The sequence below is a fragment of the Pollicipes pollicipes genome, unplaced genomic scaffold (genome assembly GCF_011947565.3).
Source record: "Pollicipes pollicipes isolate AB1234 unplaced genomic scaffold, Ppol_2.1 Scaffold_5724;HRSCAF=6776_pilon_pilon_pilon, whole genome shotgun sequence".
Taxonomy (NCBI): Eukaryota; Metazoa; Arthropoda; class Thecostraca; order Pollicipedomorpha; family Pollicipedidae; genus Pollicipes; species Pollicipes pollicipes.
This window is the reverse complement of record NW_023596746.1, coordinates 14,873,171-14,894,697: the sequence shown is the minus strand read 5'-3', so window position 1 is coordinate 14,894,697 and position 21,527 is coordinate 14,873,171. Positions and strand designations below refer to the sequence as shown.

General features: G+C 49.5%; 1 protein-coding gene across 3 annotated transcripts in view; it reads right to left on the bottom strand.

Annotated features, from left to right (window-relative positions):
• Positions 1–19,282, bottom strand: part of LOC119103994 (glutamate receptor ionotropic, kainate 2) — an 88,227-nt gene extending 68,945 nt beyond the window's left edge. For all 3 annotated transcript variants that reach the window (XM_037227709.1, XM_037227708.1, XM_037227707.1), the window contains exons 1-2: positions 19,231–19,282; positions 15,918–16,016 (exon numbers count right to left, since the gene is read on the bottom strand). In XM_037227709.1, the coding sequence (XP_037083604.1) occupies positions 15,918–16,011 (94 nt within the window). In that variant the 5' untranslated portion in view covers positions 16,012–16,016; positions 19,231–19,282. The remainder of the gene's footprint in view (positions 1–15,917; positions 16,017–19,230) is intronic.
• Between the last annotated feature and the right edge of the window lie 2,245 nt (positions 19,283–21,527).

Genomic DNA, 21,527 nt, shown 5'->3' with positions numbered 1-21,527 from the left:
GTGGACACAGCCAGGGCTAAATGGCCATTCGGAGACGCTATCATGCCTCGTTTCCCCCGCAACCCTAATTCCATCCCCACCCTCACCCCCATTCCTCTGCGATGATCCATCCAGGGCGGGGGTCGTGAGTTCAGCTGACCAGCAGCCGAAAACTTGGAATGTCCAACGCGCTGTCCAATTTCTGAACTGTTTCCTATGCATTCGGTTCGAACAATTTGAATCTATGATTTATTATATTAAGGTTAGTAAAGAGAAATAATGCATTGTTGGTAGTCTGCCTTTGATTTCTCAACAAACTACGATTTTGACGTGGCTGAGGGTTAAACTTTATTCGCGCTGAATTCTACGACGGCAACCCAATGATAGATACCAGAGTGCACAGACCTAGGCATAATATGAAAGATCTGATCTGAAGGTGTCCTGATTCGTTGAGAAGTATCGTAAATCTTGGCATGGAATACACAATTTGTAGTCTTTTCCTTTTTACGATGCACATCTCACAAGAACATCGGTCCTCCCTGTATGTTGCCGGAAAGGAGGCTGCGCAGGTGCGACAAACGGAGCAACATATACAATGCCTGCAGTGGAGGTCCTGGTCACGGCGTTACAACAGTAACCTCGTGAGATAGGGGTCATTTTCGACAATGATTTACTGCCATGCACTGCGTGTACTGTAAACACTGATGTTGGTGGAGCATGGAATGATTGAGTAAAGTCAGATGCAGTGCTTAAATACTAGAAGAACGTGAGGTCATAGGTGTAATTTGTCCATGAAAAGTAGGCGGCAAGATACAGGGAGACTCTTGCATGTTGATACATTTTAAAGGGTAGGTTTAGTCATTTTACACTGCTTAGCCTCTGCTTAAAAGTGCAGAGACCCTCCCTCCCCCCTCCCCCACACACACACTTTGTACTTATTTTGCACAGCTTTCCCACCTCCCCAACTCATTTTGCAAAGTTACGCCCAAGCGTGAAGTGATGTTTTCACTTTGGTTTGAGGACTTAATGCAGTGGCAATTATTTCTTTAAACTGTCTTTTTAGGCTTTGCGTGCTCCAGGGTATGTTTTTTGTGAAACTTTGAATGGGCCAGACACCCAACATGATTATCCCAGCACAATTCCAGTTAAAAAGTAAGTTTGGAATAAGGTTTAGATCTGGCATGAATTGGCGTAATTGCAGTAATCGGGCAGCATATCATTTTGGACTGTGCAAAGTCTGGGGAGCATCAATAATGAACATCGGTCCGTCAAATCCCGCTGATGTGGGTGCTCCTGATGATCTGGCAGCTTGATACCCATGGTTTGAACTCTGGGCGCATATTGCAAGATTTTCTAAGTGCTAGCCCAGCATAGGGTCGGTATCAAGATGCTTGCGGTCATGACTTAAACGCCATGCGTGCATATCAACAGCTTGCTCCACAAGTATATTTTGCTGCTGAAAATAGCTTGGAGGTCGAGGTAGCTATATCTACCCAGCATGTGGGGACAGATATGCACTATATGCAAATATGCGATGTTTGTGCCACTACGTAAGCTACCAAACTACTTCCAAACTGGTTTAAACCCCTGCCCAGATCCACAACCTGTTTTAATGCATGCCCGTTGGTGTTTGAAACAAAAGGGATACAAAATGGCCACTTCGCGAAGTAACTTGACACCATTCCTTTCTAGTTTGTACGATGGCCCTGCAATGCAGGCTCCCAGTCTACAGGCAGTTTGGCTGTCAGATCTAGCGTTCATGCAACACTTGGTCATCGTTTGTATAAGTTGAATGACTCATATCATAACTACATGTAATTTCAATCCTATTATGTTAGCAGGTGACATTTTGGAATCGCTTGCAAAAGATGGCAGTTGAAGATTTTGTGCAATGCTGCTTTGATGGGTGTCTTGAGTCGTTTGCTGTAAAGGTAGCGTTGAATTATGTGCTTTTCACGCATTCAACATCAAAGGGGCATTTTTTGTTGCAATGTGTCGGGCATTCATTTGACGAACTTTGGTGCAATAGCCAAGCCAGAGTAGCGCGATCTCTCTTGTCAACTCTATCATGCTACATGCCTATTTTTATCAGGGGTGTGAAAGTGAGAGAATATTTCGTTCTCATTTTGTTTCAGACAACAATGCTCCGAGTCAAGCCCCAGGCCACTACGCTACTGTTGCTATACCGTGTTGAAGAGGAGCAGCCGGCGCCCGTACCTGCTGCTTTGTCGCCGTGCGTAAATACTCTGGACGTTCTAGAACCCTGAGAACTTCGGCACCCACGGCGCACGGATGTGGCGGTGCTCGTTACCTAAAGCTTCCCGCAGTCGGGGTGGCTGGGACCAGCCTGCCTGAACCACGCTGGCAACGCGAGGGGCGCGCGATTCCTGCCGTCGAGGCCACCGGCGGCTCTACTCAGTGGCCTTATTCCGCCGAGCGGCCCGCCGGGCCGTCGCTGATCGGGACCTCTGCGGCCACGCGCCGGCGGGCTATCCTGTCTGCTGTAGGTCTGATAGTGCCGTCATGCTACCTTGTATGTTGGTTTCCTGATAGGAGCCATCTGCAGTGACGAAATACAAATAAAGGTGAGCCGCCTGTTGTTGGCGGCCCCGGCGAATAGGAATGATCTGGAGATGGTGGCATTTATTGCTGGTTTCCATACGAGTAGATCCATAACTCTTTATTACATTTTGTGTTGAACCTTTTGTGAGAACAAAAGAACAAACCTTGAGGTAAAATGCGCAACATTACGACAAAACCAAACACAAGCATGAATATACCGATGTCAAGTGGTGAAGTAAATGCCAGAATTGGGAGGTGCGTTGCTGACTTTTCCACTTTTACATACAATTAGGTGTTAATTTATTATAAGTTATAAGGTTTCACTATAATTGGGTACTGAAGTGCTAATGCCATCTGTTTGATTATAAGGGTACATCTCAATTGTAAAAGAGACGGATGCAAATTCGCCGATTCGGACTTCCTTTTGGTAAGGAAGATTTGTTAAAATACATCTTGCAGCCTTGCAACTACCCGTTAGAAGCACATATTCAAACTAAATTAGGGTTGTCATGTTCATCTAGCCTTTCCGCCTCAGTCAAGCACATTGCACGCGATAAATACCACCTACTGTCAGGAGTACAATTTCGCCAAAGCAGCTGGGGAAAGAACATGTAGAACATCGTTTTAACTTTCCATAAATCCACGTTATCTTCTTGATCCTCCCAGATTTCACCCAGTTGTCCACAGAAAGCTGTGAATATGGAGGAAGCCGTTGAAGGAAAGGAAATTAGGTCCACTCCTGCTTCTGTACCTGGGTTAATACCTGGCACAGGAGTAAGCTGGAAATGAATGCTGTTTCGTTGGTGACCGTGCTCGTGTGAACTTATTGCATCCGTGTTGATGGCTTTTAGCTGACTTCAAATTTTGGTTCAGATATCAGGAATTCATTTACAGCTGTTTTTATGGCGTGTACGTTGGCTTTGATCTGAATGCGAGAGTACCAGTCATGCCCAAGCATTGAAGTCTTCAGCCGTGCAGTGAACCTCCACAACCTCTGAACTGGATCCAGGTAGCTAAGTACTTGTGCGAGGTGCAAGAAAACCACAGGCAGCGAAGCATATTAACAGTGTCATTTTTGTTTACACCCAGCCTTCGATCAGATAAGCCTCAAACAAAGTGATAAATGGTGTCAATTCTAAGTATGTCCATCCGTGGGAAAATTATACATATGATGCTCGATGCCCCATCGCATACAGAAGCACCGTGGAACTATCAGCTGTCTCACCCAAGTGCTTTGCATACTCGTGGCAGCGTCAGTTCTGCCAGATAACATGTGAAGTAGTGTTACAACACGTCGCGCCGTTTCGCCACGGCCGTTTTGAGCGAAACCTGACGCCTCCCCATCGCCTACGTGAGCATCTATACCCTGCGGAGGTCGCTCTGCCAGCGGCGCGCGCGAGGCCGACCGCTGATCTCGGCCGGTGACCCCGGCCCGCTCCGGACACCACCTCGGGCGACATAATGGCAGCGATCGCGGCACCGCGCAGCGCTGTCTTCAGCGGCGGACCGTCCGGAAGTCAGCGCTGATGGATGGGCGCTGGCGCGGCGGCGAGCGGTCCGGGAGCGCCCGCCCGGCCGGCGAGCGGTCGGGGGCGCCCGCCCGGCCCGCTCGGCCACCGCCGTAATGATGCATCCATTGGCCCAATCACGCACGGCCTCTGCGCATCTGTCCGGCTGGCTGGAACAACTCCAGCTCACGTCCCGTCACGGTGACGGCGGCGGCCGCGAGACAAAGGGGGCCACGCGACGCTGACGCGTCCACTTGGACCGCCTTCGGATATCCCCTGAAGACGGGCAGCTCTGGCCGCCGGCTGGTACCACCCTGGGAGGTATGCAGCTGTAATGCCAGCTGGTACCACTCTGGGAATTATGCAGCCACAATGCCAGTTGGCATTACACTGGGAGGTTTTGAGGTTTACCCTGGATGCAGTTGCAATGCCGGTTGGCGCCACCATGGGAGGTATGCAGCTGCAATGCCGGTTGGCACCACCATGGGAGGTATGCAGCTGCAATGCCGGTTGGCACCACCATGGGAGGTATGCAGCTGCAATACCGGTTGGCACCACCATGGGAGGTATGCAGCTGCAATGCCGGTTGGCACCACCATGGGAGGTATGCAGCTGCAATGCCGGTTGGCACCACCATGGGAGGTATGTAGCTGCAATGCCAGTTATTGTCGGGCATGTCACGACAGCTCATGGAAGGAAGAAGCCCGCAATGCATGGTAAACAACTTGACCTTTTCTGGTGGGAGGCTGTCCAAGAGGCAAAATAGTCCTCGACAGGGGAATTATTCAACCTGCCGACACTGTCTGATTCAATCTGGGATGTATGTACACAGAGTGGTTGCAACTCGAAATCGTCACCTTTGCATTAAGGGCATTCCAAAAAAAAAACTGGGAAAGACTTGGCAAACATTGCCAGAGCCTTAAACTCCCCGAATATGCATCCAGGAATTCTGACGACGCAGTATGATACCGGGTCCAATCTCGGCTTTGGTTGAGAAGGTCATTGGAAGCAAATATACAAGCGGGGGGGGGGGGGGAGAGGGTGCCATTATATCTGTTCCCCCCCTCGAACATTATATCTCGTTCAGAAGGCTCCATCATGCCGACAGGAAGCTACATAATGCCGAAAGGAGGGCTCTGGTGACCGTGACAGGATATTTCATCAAACCAAAACAAGGGTCCATGACGCACGTATGGTGCAAGTCTGCTCCGTAGGAGTTCCAAATGGCCAACAACAGGTCCCATTAACACAATGGAGGCCGCAGATGATCCAAAGGCGCCAAAGGTCCCAAAGGTTTCAAAGCTCTAAAGGAGCACATGGAAACCATAGGAGGCCCAGTGATAAAAACCACGGGAAGCCCCCGTAACCCCAAGGGAGACCGCGATGTGGAAAGCCACAGATTTCGGCAGGGTAAGAAAAATGTTTCTTTAAGTAGTTGATCAAGATCAGGATAATCAAGACTCAAGATATCAATAAAAACCTATAAGGCCACTGGATATGATCGCCTTTCTTGGAAAGAGACTGCGCGTCGGCCCTGGGTGCATGCTATTTTTCAATGGGCATTCTTACACAGTTTTGCCTCTTACAAGCATCACTGCATTTTGCTTTGTATAGCAGCTAAGCATGAACATGTTTGGCATAGCCCATGGCCTTGTTTAACATGTTAATTGTTGGCGGATGTTTCCGCACTTGAGCTGATGCATCTCCCCCCCCCCCCCTCCACACACACAAGAAGGTGTTCCAGCCCGTTCTAGCTCCGTTCCAGCCCCCTGATATGTCGTCGCCACTCTGTAAATCTGTATCTGTAAAATCTCTTGAAACCTTTGCCATGCATATTTTTGTAGGAGAAATAAAACATAGCGTTAGCGACCAGTTTAATGAAAATGATGGAGGAGCACGTTTAAGGAGAGCGCACACACCACAAGCGGCACATGTGGTGGGCCAGCAACCGAGCATAGCACAACCCACACCAAACCTATTTCATAAATTCAAACATCAGTAAACGACAGCGCGAATCTCAAGTTACTAGAATCGCTGTACATTCATGTTCTCCGCCCCAGGCAGAATCTATAAGCATCGTGTTGGGATTCTTTGACAACGTCGTTTAACCCATACTTCTCGTGGTTGAGTTACGCTGTTTAGGCAATGTCTGTTGAAAAACACGGTTCATTACTCGTGATTGGCGCTTATGCTCGCTGGCAACTTCTTTCCTCATACTCGGCCGTGGAAAAGATAATTGTGGGATCATGATCATGGGATAGTGGGATCGTGGGATCATGGTCATAGGACAATGGGATTATGATCACGGGATAGTGGGATCATGGGCTCTCTGTCGTAGGATAACGGGGTCATGAGATTAAGGGAACCTTTCCTCTCAGACGTCTGTGTTGAGAGGGGTGGGGGGCTGAGTACAGTACCGTAAATTGGGTCCTGTGACGTGAGGGGTTTAATAGTCCGTCGGTTTAGATTTGGAGCAGTTTCTGTATTTCCATATTAGTATACTAAACTTGTTTTCATCCAGGAGATGAAAGTGGTCAAAATTTGAGGTCAGGTCAGTTGAAGCCATATTTGAAACGGGCATGATGTTGAAAGTTCCCCCAATTCCACTCACTCAAACTACCTCAAAAAAGGCGTTAGTATGGCAATAGATTGAACATTGCAAAGTCTCCTAAAACAGCGGCGTAATTTCCGACCCGATGAAGGTCTGTAAACTGCTTGCTTGTAAACTTGACTGCTTGTAAACTCTCCTTTTTCGGGCTTTGGAAACGCCTTTAGCTTGCTACTTTTGGTGTATTCCGATAATCATACTCATGCCGCCAATGTGTTGTCCACCCGACGAATCAGTTGCTCATGTTAAGGCAATGTAGTGCGCATAGTACCTGAGAAATCACCATCTCGGCATGACCGTCAAAATTTACTGGAAGCCCTCCGATGAAGGACCCCAGAACTGACTATGCACATGCCAGGGTCGTTCTGGGCCCTCGATATCTTGCCCTTGCGTCTGGGGGGGGGGGGGGGGGGGGTACCAAAAGATTCGGCTTCGGGCGGTGCCATACCTGAAAAGCTTTAGAATGCCGCACCTGCACATGTCAAATATGTTGAAAAATCAGTATGGTGCCACGACCAACCCAAAACCGTTTCGGAGAAACCAACGAAAAATCAATTTACATTACCGTGCCCGGGAGCAGGCATATTTATGTTTTTTCTTCCCGACCGGTTTGCCAGCACCCGTGTAACGTCCTACCTTTTAAAGGCATGTAATTTTAGAACATCATTGTATTCCTAAATTATATAACTCATGCAGCAAGGAATTTTCTATAACATCACTCGATCTGCGGAGAGCAGTGACGTCAGCTGTTGTCATAATACCGGATGCGCGCCGCACACTAGCTCTCGTGCTGAGTCACCGTCTTACCACGCGTGTGGTCAGGCGCCAGGAGGGTAGACCTGAGAGGTCCCAAGGGGGCTGGGGGGGGGGGTCGATCTGATACGTCCCACAAGGGCTGATCTGAGAGGTCCCTGGAGGTCAACCTGAGAGATCCCAGGGGGGTTGGCCTAAGAGGTCCCTGAGGGTCGACCTGAGAAGTCACAGGGGTCGACCTGAGAGATCCCATAGAGGTCGGCCTGAGGGCCCAAAAGGGTCGACCTGAGAGAGCCCAGGGGGCGGGTCGGCCTGGAAGTCCCAGGAGTGTCGACCTGAAAGGTCCGCGGGAGTCGACCTGAAAGATCCTAGGGCATCGACCTGCGAGGTTCCAGGGCCTCTGACCGTGGGGCGGCAGGTCTGCACCAGATACGTTTCCAACTGATATCAGCGTCCGCTATGAGCGCCCAGCTTGCCGGCACCGATGAGAGGTGCACCGGCGCGCCGGCACAGATGGACACGTGTTGGCGACTCAGGTGTGCGGGGAAGGAGCGGGACTCTCAGAGAGCTCCCATGCTCCCACGTTTACGCGTTCAGCGTGACATGTTCAGCGTGACTGTGCTAAAATGGTGATGGATCTGGCGTAGCGGATTTGAGCATGCCATTAGTTAGTCATCCAACATTTTCAGAAAATGAAGAATGCTCTGTTTTGGATATTCCAGAGCCTCTTCTCTCTAAACATGGAAAAGAGCTCTTCTACATTACCTGAAAAACGGCATCGGCCATTTTGGAGCGGTATACCTCCGACAAAAGAAAAACGACCGCCCAAGTGGCAGATGATCTCACAGCTCTTGGGGGAAGCAGTGTTCTATGCGTTCTTTCCCGTTTTGACCTTCGTTGAAAACACGCTCGAATATGCATGCAAATCTCCTGCAACCGAATCGCGTGCCGGCCCACCCAGCTATAGCTCGATACCGATATATCGCGCGGTCCGACTCATTAGCATTTAGCAATGTCCGTGACTGTCGGTCAGATCAGTTTCCAGCCCGCTGCTCCAAGCCGCGGCGGTGCGACGGCGGGGCGCGGCGCGGTCCTTCCCTCGCCCGGCGCCGCAACCAATCACTTCCAGCTGATCAAGCAATCAGCCACCTTGCAAACTGCGCCAGCCGTGGTCCTGGCCCGGCCGGGGAGGTCTCTCTCGAGGGTCCTGGTCCAGCCGGGGAGGTCTCCCCCGAGGGTCCTGGTCCGGCCGGCCGCATCTCTTAGGGGGATGGGAGTAATGGAACAACTTTCCAACCGGCCAACCGCCGCCATCTGGCTCAGAAGAACCCGCGGACTTTTGGCTGGGTTGTGGATCAGACTTGGACGATATTTTTTTACTGGTCAAGTTTTAGAACCATCCAAAAACCAATGTGCTACCAAGCATAATGCAATAATTTTGTAATCGCTCGTGTAGGGAAACCACCAGTGATAGATAACGCATGGCAGACGTGGCACGCCAGTACACTAGGCTGCATGAACTGAGTAGCTTGAAACAAACATTTCACAAAAAAAACACTCCAGAACAATCCAGTTTTGTGCCTGATTTCACTAAACCAGGGGCGGATACAGAGGGAGGAGCACGGGGCCATGACCCTCCTTGGACCCCGAAGGGACCCATTGGCTCAGAGATGACCCATCACCGTCCGAGCAGGTGCAGTTTTTTTAACACAAAGCGCAACAAAACTGGATATCTCTTGACTTCCAGACGACCAAGAGCAGTTGTAAGCGAAAGTGAAGGGCCTGTGAGATGTCAAACAAATTATTCAATGATTGGAAAAGCTGTGAACTGAAATTGTAATCCTCGTTACACTGTCTAGGGGCCCCATACTGTTTCTGGAAGACCTATATGCTCACTTGCAGGATCAATTCGATAGTTAAGGAGCATTACAAGTTGCCCTTCATTTATTTGCATTTGCTCGAGGTGCCTTGCGCTGTTGTTGAGGTCCTTCCTGTTAGCGTGCCGGGGCACTCTCGTCAATCACAGGCTCTTCCATGTGTTCTTTCCATTCGCCAGAAAGGCTCTGTGGACTATATCAGGGGTCCCATATCTTAACATGCCTGGGTATTCTCGGCTGCTCAGGGGCCCTTTAGTGGGTCTCAGTTAACTTACCGACACATTTGCGATATGTTCATGGGCCCTCTTCATTGGTCTAGGGCGCTTCCAATTCTCTGTCATTTGCTTACGGCGCTGCACTCTTGTCGGGGGCCCATCTGATGGCCTGCTTAGGCACACCAGTCGTTCGGGGACCGTTCACAATGGGTCTTGGGTACTTCTTCTTAGTGGTGCCCCCATTGCGGGGGGGGGGCTACGCTTTGGGGGAATATCTGATAGCCTGCTCGGGCACATGCAATTGTACGGGGGCCACTCTACATTGGGCCTTGGGCACGTCCTATTTGATGGGGGCCTACGCACTTGTCAGGGGTCCCTGGGTGGGTCAGCCGCGGTCCGCCGAGCGTGTCAGCCGCGGCCGCTGGGTGGATCAACTGCGGGTCACTGAGGGCGTCAGCCGCGGGTCGCTGGGCGGGTCAGCCGCGGGTCACTGAGCAGGCTAGCCACGGCACACTGAGCGTGTCAGCCGCGGGTCGCTGGGCGTGTCAGCCGCAGTCGCTGGGTGGGTCAACTGCGGGCCACTGATCCGTTTAGCCGCGGGATGCTGAGTGTGTCAGCCGCGGGTCACCGAGTGGGCTAACTACGGCCCATCGTGCGTGTCATTGAGCGGATCAGCCGCGGGTTACTGAGCGGGTCAGCCACGGCACGCCGAACGGGTACTTCTGGAAACATGCAAAGGGGTGGGTGACGGGTGACTACAACTGATAAAGGATTGGGTAGCGGCTGGGTGTGGGCAAAGGCCCAGGGATAGCGCATGGATTGGGTAAGGAGCTCTTAACCGTGAAGACCTCCACCAGATACGTCAAACTAGGAACGCACGAATGCATCTAAATTTCTACCTTGTAGGTGGGGAAAGCCTCTCCTTACGCATGGAGGGAACATTCGTGCAGACCAATGCATGGTCACACTGCACCATGAAAGAATCCAAAGTCACCCGTAAGGTAGCTGTGCCAGCCTATAGAACCTTGTCTCGAAAAACGGCCGGTCCGGACTGATTGATGACACCATGGGCTACTGACGGAGCCATGTTCTAATCGATGTTTGGAAACGTGCTGAGCTCTCGCCACCTGCGCGAGTCTTCGCGCTGGTTTCAGTCGGCATCACGTCCAGCCCTGAACGCGTGGAAAGGCGATGAGGGGTGTTCGGCTTTGGCGGTCTCCGCTCCGATGGCTGCTGGCGAGGGAGTGACCATGGTCCGGCCAGCGCGACGGCTGATGCATCATGTACGTTATTCAGCGCTGGTCTCACAAAAGCGGCCACATTTATTGGTCACAGAACAATGCCTGGCTAGCATGACTCCAGCTGTGGTATAAAAGCGCCATAAAAACCAGTCGCATATATCACTATTTCAACAGTCCACATTCCTACCTCACATTCAATTTGCAGATTTGGGGAGAAGCAGGAGTCTCGTTATGGGGTGGGTGGGGGTTCGTTAGGCCCGATTTATTGGCCCCAGTTATTGGGGCTGAGCGTCTTCCTCGGGTATTAAGCATAATAAATTATACAGCTGTTGCAAATCAGATTTACGAAATCGCGAAATTGCTCCGCAGCGTTCCATAAATGTTTCGTTTCGGAGCCCTTCGCCCTGCATTACCGGAATGGGCATCCTGGTGACAAAACAACGATCCAACAGAGCCATGCCGGCTGCCAGGTGGTCCAGATACCGTATCGGTACAGTCCTCACCTGAAAGTTTGGTTGTTTCCGACACCGAACTTGCCTTAGCTTCCTCATGGCGGTTATCGGTCAAGAAAGAGCTAACAGGCTCCGACGCAGCGTTAAACGGATAGAGCTGGTACAAATATTTACTGTTTGAGAACGATTGACATGAAACAGTGCGCTCCCACTGGTAGTGGTGGTTACTCAACTGCAGTATAAACTCAGGGTTTTGTTACACCGTTTTTAATACCTAATATAGCTATTTAATAGGCATTGGTATGATAATACGCAGTGACTTGATGCCAATAAATTGATAAATGATAATTTCGGATGCCTTTCTAACCATTAATGATGGACAAAGTCGATAAATAGAACTAACCAAAAAGTGCCGGTGCCTGAATGCACTCCCAAAGACCCCCGCACTTCCCGCCGGGAGATCAGTCTTACAGATGTAACAAAAACGCCATCTGGCCAATCTCGACGTCAGCTGCCAGTCTCCAGTTTCCCGAGTGGTCGCCGTATCAAGTGGCCGCGAGGTGCCACTCGATGCCGCGCGACCGCCCCGCGCCGCCGGCGCTCCGAGCCGAGAAGCCTTTCCGGTGCTGGCCGCTCCGCCGCGCCCGGTTTGATTTGTGCGCTGATTTCTGCTGCGCCAAAGCCGCGCTGGCAGCTGCATTGTTTGGGCCGGCCGCTCCCCCGGGCCGGCGTCGCTCGGCGGCCGGATTTGTTCGGCCAGGCGGCGGCGAGCGAGCGCAGTCTGTTTTTATGGAAATGGGCGCGTCACCAGTGAAATGTCCGACCGTCGAATGGCGCGCGGCGCGCGCGGCGGCCCGCCCCTGTGGTCGAGGAGTGGTGAGGTGCAAGCCTCACCTTAAGAGGCCCTGAGAGGCCCCTAAAGTCCCAATGACAACCATGGAATCCTCCCGCTGCCCGGTGGGATAACATGGCATATAGCCGCAGGACGGGTTTTAAGGTGCGAGTGTGCAAAAGAGCCTCGCTCCCCCTCCCCCCGAAGCACAAGGTAAGTCATTGCGAGGAAATGGACAAAAGTTGTATACTCTTCAGCCACTGATCTGCTGAACAATTGCTGGTTGTAAAAAAATGGGGAAAATGGCATTTCACTGAAAAACGAAAATAAAGCAAGTTGCAATGTTTTAGCCCACGTTGCCGTCCGTTTTTGCTTTGCGTTTGGTTCGTTTTTTTGTCCAAAAACGACATCCTTGTGGTCTCTGCCTCGCCCTCCCCGATCCTCCTCCTCCCCCCCCCCCCCCCACTGCGTGTGTGGCCCAATCCGGATGCTTCCCTGCGTGTGTGTCGGCGCATCGTACGATCCAGTAGTTCTTCCTCGCGTGCTGCTGTGTCCCTCGGCATCACCCAGTGTTCCCATGCGCGTGTCGGTGCCACACAGTCACAGTAATCCGCCTCCCATAGTGCGTCAATGTTGCGCTGTCTCAGTGGTCGGTCTGCTCAGCGTCTTCCGTACGTCAGTGTGCCACACAGTTTCAACAGTCCGTCTTGGTGTCTGCCACCGTGTTGCACGGAGAACCCTGCCCATGTAAACCGGTTCCCAGTGAAAACCGTTCCCCGTCCCACGGGGACCTGCGCCTATGCAGTGTATTGGGTGCTGCCGTCCCGTGCTCCGGTCCTTCCTCCCTGTGTTGGCTCTCAACATCAAACGGTAAGCACTGAGCGACCGAGGCCGATGGCAAGGACAGACCGCCAGTCTGTCACCCGTGAAACAGATCCTTCTGAACAAGCTTGCGCTGCTTCCGGTCCTGCCGTCAGCGACAGAATCTCTCACTCCACTCCACTTCCTCACTCCACTGAGTGAGGGACTGCGATTGTTCGCGCTTGCAGGGGAAAAACACGAGCCGCGAAGGGCTCGGTGTGATAACGTCACGCGCGTGGTTTTTATAGTGATTAAATGCCACCCTATGTACCTGCGCGCCAGAAAGAAGTAGACCTATACTTAGCGTGATTAAATCTAGCCTTCTTTCCACGCCTACGGGATCACTCTCCTTCCTTATTAAGAGCGTCTGGCGCACCGCTCTAGGTGAATGTCTACGGTTCGGCTGATATCGGCCGTGGTGTTCACCAAGACTGAATGCGGATGATTAATATGTAAGCATGTAAGGAAAGTAGCAAAAATAAATATGAAAACAACAGTGCCCATACTTGCAGGTTTCTGGTCAATGTGCGCTTCTTTTTCACCAACGAAGGACACAATTAAGATGCGAAATAAATATCCATTTATGATGAAATTTACAACTGAATATGATGTCACCTAGTGTTTTAGAAGTCTATAAATTTGGTGTTGATCCAAATACCATGTGAACGTGGGATTACGCCATACTGGATTGACTGGTATGCTATCAAATACCAAGGCAAGTAATTTAACTGGTTTTAGAGTCAAAATGTTATAAAATGCATGTCATTCAAGTAAGCCAAGTAAGTGGGCAATATGCGGAGCCCATATATCATAAAATGCTAGAATGGCTACTATCACAAGATACGGCAGTAATTGTCGGTGTCTGGAGTCTACTAGGACAGTCTGATCTGAGCGGTAATAATGACAGTTGACGTTGGAGTAATGTGATTACTTCGGAAGCCACACCCAGAGTGCCTCCGCGTTCATTGGCCAGCACCCCCCCCCCCCCCCCCACACACACACACACACACCACCATCAACACCAGCACCGCGGCTGTAGCTGGGTGTCCCCGACCAGCCATAGCCCGCATAATCAGCCATGATGGGCTCTTAAGCCTTTTGAAACCCTCGGCACCAATGCCAAAAGCTGCCTCCCACATTGCTATTACTCCCGGCCAATTTTGGTAGCTGTTTTCACAGACGCGTCATTCTTATCTGGCATTCTTCTGGATTGCTCCGAGCCGCGGCCGTTGGATGGGATTACGCCCTGACATCCATCTCCCCGGCTTTCAAGTTCCGTTTGTCAAATAGATGGCACGATAAAAAACAAAACGTCAGCTTCGCTGGTCTGTTTGTGGAGGCGAGCAAACGGTAAAAGCGCCGCTGGTGGTGTGCTTAAATCCCTCATGGGACCCGGACGAGCCGTGGTGATTTGTCATCGCCTCCAATGGGAACTTCACGGGAGGAGCGCAGCATAAATCGCTGGGAGGCTCCAACAACTCAACCGGAAGGATCAGACCAGCTGGCAATCGATGGCAAACTTGCTAACAACTAAATATTTCGCTTCTTGTCGCTCGGACATACCAGTCGACGCCTTAGGAATACTGTTCTTTCAGGTTTTCTGGGAACGTTGAGTTGATGTTGAACATGAACATTGTATCTCCACAGTATGAAGCAGTGGGTGTCTGCTTGAGATATGGGGAGTGAGGAGTTGTTAAAGTAAGTGGTGCCTAAAATATGATCGTGCTTACAGGTTACAACGCACCGCGCTGATTGTTAATATTCTGTCGGGGGCCATTGTGAGTTAAAAATTCACATGCGGACTTAAGGATGCTTCCCTTGGCTGCACCTTTGTGCATGATCATGGAGGCAAAGTCGTGCAATGCTCATATCGTAATCGGTAAGTTTTAAATGCGAACGTCTCATGCGTGTTGAAGATTCCAGCTCCTCTTCGTGCTCGTTTTTGTCGCGTGAGCCGTGCATATCAGCATGCGGCAGTGGACATCGGTACATGTCCCGACTTGGTTTATAATATGCACATGCTATGAACAACCATTTCGTGAAAATAATCTCATGCAAGAAATGGTTCCTAACACTGTATTCGCCTCACTCCAGGATCGTGTCAAGCCTGGGGGACCGGCGGGCCTGCTGTTGTCAGTCTTATAGTCTCTTGACACTACGAGCGGGCCGTCACGCCCGGGGCCTGCTGCGATGCCCCCGGGCTGGCTGCTCGGCAGTCGCACCCGAGTTGCCCGCGCCTGCGACGTGCGTCGGCCGCGGTCGGCGCGCGGCGTTGTATGGGTGCGCCGCGTCCCCATCCACCGCCGAGACGGGCAGCCGTTTTCCAATCGCTGCCTGCAGGCTGACCCTACCGAGCTTGTAAGGCTTCCACGGCCTGTTTCGAACACGTCGTGGCGTGCGTTTTAGATAAAAGTAAGTGGAAGCCATAGACAAACGTGATGAAAAAAATTATTATATGGAATTTATTATGTCATATGGGAATTCGTAAGTGCCTCATTATCATGTGAAATGTGTGGATACAAGGTACAGTGAGTCTTATGACCCCTCAAACCACACTTACCCACTTGTCCGTTACGGCACGTTAAGCTACGGCCAAAGGCAATGCAAGTCCTCGCAATAGGATGGAGAGAAAGACATTTTTGTCATTTCTGTCCAGTCGACAAACATTGGGCCTTGTTAAACTTCAAGGGAGTTTGGGGCTTAGCACCCCCCTCCCCGCGCTCCTCCAGTTCTCGCGCCCATAACCACTGCGCCCTGAATTTCCGACGGCGAGGGTAGACTGGCTTTAGCGATGCAGCCGATGAACACGCATCGATGGACAGGTGATTGATTCGCAGCAATCTTCGCTCCAGCAACCACGGTCTCGCAATGTCATAACTACTTTTTAAGATCGGTAGAAATGCACTGCATAACACATTCTGTTTGGCCATGTTTTCTGTCTTGGTAACTGGACTGGGTCAGTATTGGTGCAAGTCATTGCATCTCACAAGGAAAGCTGGGCTACTAATTCATCACAGTCGGTGGCATACCTATCTTCACGGTCGGCGGTAACCACCCATTGACGACTTCCAGCAGGTGAAGGCAGAAAACGCAGCACCAGTGGGCCGCATGCCACCTTGCCATCCTGGCTGAAAAGACAAGGACGGCCCTCTTCAACAAGCACAGAAACGGCGTGGAGCACAGAATACGTGCTGGCCACTTTGAGAACAAGACAATTTGATGAACACAACTACATTTGATTGATTACTATGACCGCTGACACCTGATTGCTGATATGGCCTCTGCAATCGCTGGCACCATAAATGGGTACGCGATAGCTTGCGACGCGTCACTTAAAACTAATGAAAAACTTCTTATTGTGCGGGTCCTATCGTCTTGAAACACTCCATGCTTCACAAAAGGACTGATCAGCCACAAGCAATGCACCATATCCCCGAATTCTCGGAAAGCTGACGCATGAATTGAGACGGGTGGAACCAAAGAGCTATGAAATAGCCTAATATCAGTCAGAAATCGCATGCGACTCATTTCTCACAGAAAGCATTGCAATGTCTGGGCGACAGCTTGCAATACGGAGGATTGATGCTCTAAAATCACGCTAAGATGTCGCCATTGTTCTTGGGGCACGATATTTAGAATGTCAACATCATTCGCGAGCAGGGCTCTCAACAGCAAAGCATTTATTTTAACATTCGTCGTCCTATTGTTGATGATGGGAACAAAAGCAGGCTGCGCAGGGAACAGAGGCAACCGGGGACGTAGCCAGAGTTGCCTGCGGAGGGAGGCACAACGAGACTTATCAGGAAACTGGATGATAGCGGCAGATTGGCTTGTTTGGAAATGTGCTCTTAGAAGCGAGAGCTCCGTACTGCATTGTTGGTTTTGGCCTTGGTGTGACGTTTATACCTGACCTTAGGTAATTTGCTCATTCAACTATTGTGGTGCCTAAGAAAGCATCTCAGATATTTATGGATTCGTCTAACACTCCGTTGTTGGATCAGATTGAAGGATTTCCTAGAAATTGCCCTCGCTGAAACCATGGCCTGACTTTAACCAGCCATAGAGCAGCGACCTTACAAGGTAAATTTAAATTTCCAAAGCCGAACGAGCTGTTATTCATTTGTCTACAGCTATGAAAAATCTGGCTTAGCTTCGCCGCGACGTTCGAAAACCATTTTGGAAAAACCTTCAGGGGTGGGGGGGGGGGGGGGGTATTTGACCCCCGCCACCCGAGCGCGTGTTAAAAACGGCGGTCTCGCGGTATGACCTTCTTGGCCTCTCTGTTTCTCAAATTGCACGCTGAATGAGCGTTAGGAACAATGAGTCACTGAACCTTTAGCCATTCAGCACATGTCTCTGGAGGCCGCGATATCAGCATGCATATGCATAATAATCTGACGCATATGCCAGCCCAAGACGCTTAAGCAACCGCTCTGGAATTATTAACACCCTGTCACGTTCACCTTTGCCTTGAATACCAAGAAATCTGTGAACTTCACAGAAACTATAGCATGTGACCACCGTGCAATGCCAATTAGTGTAGAGCTGAACGATTTAGGAGAGCCGACCGCGTAAAAAACGTGCGTGGTTTTGATGGCCACGTGTGTTTAAGGTATTTTATCGCAAACAAAAGTGGTAATAGACTGTACTTGAAAGTTGACGTTCATAGCGAACTGACAGTCATTTAAGCGTTCCCCAAAAACGTTGTTACTTGCAGGTTTTAGGAAATTTCACCGCCGTATAGTATTGCCTTCCTTACTGGGCATTCAAATAAGCAAATAATCAAACATATTTAATTTCAGACCAACACTGGTCGTTCAATGCCTATTCTGCTCTGTTTTGTCACTCTTTTCCAATTCCTATTGCAAGTACCTGCGTTCCCTGAGCCATCTTCCGCCTTTAAATTTTTAAAATGGCCGTGTTCGCACGACAGCTGCATAATGAACTGTTGTATGGTTTCGCACTTGCATCTATCAGAGTTATTAGCCACGGCTTCGTCTCGTCCAATAACTCGCAGAAATGCTAGTGTTCACCATAAAACTGCGCTTAAGCAATACACCGTGATAACACAATTGCCTCGCGGATGGCAACGAAGGGAAACCAATTTTCTGGCCCAGATTGTTGACAAGTCCAGAATTAGCCCAATCTCTGGTGTCGTCTTCAGAAATGTCCCAGGGCGAAAACGTTCGTGCTGACGTTCGTGCTTGGCTCCTCGTATATTGGCTGGCATGCATGTAAACGTCATCTGAAGAGGCAAGTTATGCCCAGGCCTAGCACAAAATGTTTTTTTACATGATGCTGACCGATATTCGAGATCACCAGAGATATCTGCGGCCAACATGTATGTGTTGGGTACAAACAAAATGAACCAGCATAAGGCTCATCGCGACATTGTACCAGGCTTTATAAAACGTAATGCGCGATATGTGTTATGCATAATTCATATATAGCACACATCAAGCTGCTATCATAGCTTGATGAGTGGTATTACAGTGCCGGACTAAGGTGTTCATAAACATAAACAGTTAACTTTACCTGCAATTCTCCAAGTTTTGCTGGGGTCTTAGCGCAAGGCCTCATTCCATGCACGAATACTTTAATAATACCTCACTCTTTTTCTGATGTAATCGTTTCAAAAATGTGTTATAAATTGTAGTCTTGTGTCTTATGAGGAACGATTTTGAGATGACTTCTCCATTGCATTTACAGCGCATTATAATAGGTCCAATTAGCATAAAACACTGATCATGCAGTGTTTGAAGCCCTGGTCCTATTGAAACAGAAATTTTAGCATGTCTTCTTAACACGAGCGATAACTGCAGTAAATGTGTCATTTACCGTGCATAATTTATCATCAGAGATATCCGAAACAGTTTTTTGATGTTTCAGTATCACATCAGAAACAGTTTTTGTCATGCTTGGGGTTGACAGATAGTTTTCACCGTAGATCACGTTTCCATGCATGTCGGCCAACATACGTGAAGCCCAGCACCAAACTACACGAACAAATTTCGCCGCGGAACACTTCTAGGGCAAGACCAGATTTTGGACTAATTCTGGACTTGTTGCGAGTCTGGGGCGGAATTTTACTTTGCATTCGTTGCAGTTCGAGGGGCAAGCGTCATATTTCATACTTGTCATCGCACATACATTGTTATGCCGTGTACCATTCCTCCAGGGCTTCTCAACACATCGCACAGCTACCCTTACATTATCCAGCCGCCGTGCTGCGGCATGTCAAGACCCTGGACTACGATCTACAGTCACGGCCATCCCAGCGCGCACCGCCCCCCCCCCCCCCCCCCCCCCAAGCCCGACATCTCCGTTTTGGCAGAGGCTCACTTGGTGTCGGCGGTGGGCGGCGTCGGGCGGCGCGCTCCCACACTTCGGCTCCCTCGAGCGTCGGACGCGTCACTGAGGGCGCACGCCGACGACGGCCGACGCCGACCGGCGCCCCGCGGCGCTCCGACGGGGCGCGTCGGTGGTGCGTGCGTGCCCGCGACGATCCGAAGGAGCACGCCCGTGGTGTATGGACCCTGCGGTGCTCTGACGAGGCGCGTCGGTGGTGTGTGTGTGTGTGTGTGTGTGTGTGTGTGTGTGTGTGTGTGTGTGTGTGTGTGTGTGTGTGTGTGTGTGTGTGTGTGTGTGGTGTGTGTGTGTGTGTCGTGGAGATCCGAAGGGGTGCGCCGGTGGCGTGCGTGCATGACTGAGTGTGCGCTGCAAGCCCAGTCATGCGCTGCTGCCAATGTCGCTGCACGTCCAGTCAAATCAGTCTTCACGCCCAGTCGTGCACGACGACATGGACTGGGGAGGCTGAATTGGAATCTACGTTGGCGGTGGAATTATTGTATTCCACTGGCTTGCGTAATGCGAAAAGTGTGCACAGATTAGACAGTAGAATTAACCTTGTTTCTCGGAAAGCCAGGAGAATAGAGATGTAGTTAGGTTGACAGGAATGGAGATATAGTTAGATGACTTCAGCTATTGTTTCGATGAAGGCAAGTTGCCGAAATATCAACTGACTATATCTCCATTCTCCTGTTTGTTTCCGAGAAATAAGACTAATACTTCTGTCTAATCCATGCGAATAATGTTTCTCGCTAATGCACTGAACAACTTTCGAGAAGTGTGCAAATCATCTGTATTTATTTATCAAGTCTAAACGTGCTGATCAGATCTGCTCAGTAGGCTACGACAGTGCCGGCGAAGAAAGCTAACAAGTGCATCTATTTTTATCTACAATTTATCTTTTTTGAGAGCCGCTAGGTAACTACCGAGTTATGACTGGCATTTTTTGGCGATACAATCTAAGGGCTTAATTTGTTGGGCAAGCCCACGGGCATTGTGAGAAATTTGGTTTGTCTCGTGGGGAGTGAGACCAAAAACTTTAATATTGCGCCGGAAAAAAATGGCCCAAGTGAATTTACACTGGCTGCACAACTGATACTGTAGAACATTTTTTAACAGCAACGGTAAATACCACGCACCAGCTGGTCTCAGTAATTTCCAAAGGCAATTATAGGTCAGTAGTTTGTAATTCCAAAGTTTTTTTAAACGTGATGAAAGTTGTGTTCTGCCATTTCTGCGTAGGTCAAACACACACACACACACACACACACACACACACACACACACACACACACACACACACACACACACACACACACACACACACACACACACACACACACACACACACACACACACACACACACACACACACTGCACTTTTTGAAGGTGACAATCGGATAGAAAGTTGCTTTATACTAACAATTTTTTTTCTGAGGTTAGGTGTGGGTCACAATTAACGTTGATAAAAACCAATGCTTAAAATGTTTTGCACCTGTCCCATAATTCCCCAGGGCGCATCATGATTTTATGACCGAAATGTTATGAAGCTTATGCGGCGTTATGATTGAGACGTTATTATGGCTACTATCATATATATATATATATATATATATATATATATATATATATATATATATGCGTATATATATATATATATATATATATATATGTGTATATATATGCGTATGTATATGTATATATATATATATGTGTATATATATGCGTATGTATATGTATATATATATATATATACACACATATATATATATATATATATATATATATATATATATATATATATATATATATATATATATATATATGAGTATCTGGCACATAGTGATTAGTGCTGTTACTTGCCAGCCAAGGCAGCAGTCTTTCATCTAGGGGACAGTTGCCAGGGGCAAATGACACCTCCTAGGCTTGTACTGGATCTAGGTACATTTCGTTTTGGGCCTTGCCTGTAGCTTTCTATTCAGTTTGATGGGACCATAGTTCCCCCCAAATTTGGGGAATGAATTGATCAAATTAATGCAGAACATGCTGTTTGCACTTTTTGGTTCATTTCACTGACTTCCACTGTTCGCTCGCCGCCCGCCAAGCTTATTTACAAACTACACCATTGAAATAGCGGCGGAGGTTATTTCCTCCGTGTAAAGCAAACCTCCCTGCACATGCGGCAATACGGCAACTGCAGAACCTACTCACAGCCGATGCGTCTGATTCAGTACTATCCTCACGGTGTGACGCTGGGCTGAAATTATATAAATTCTTCATCTATAGTCTTA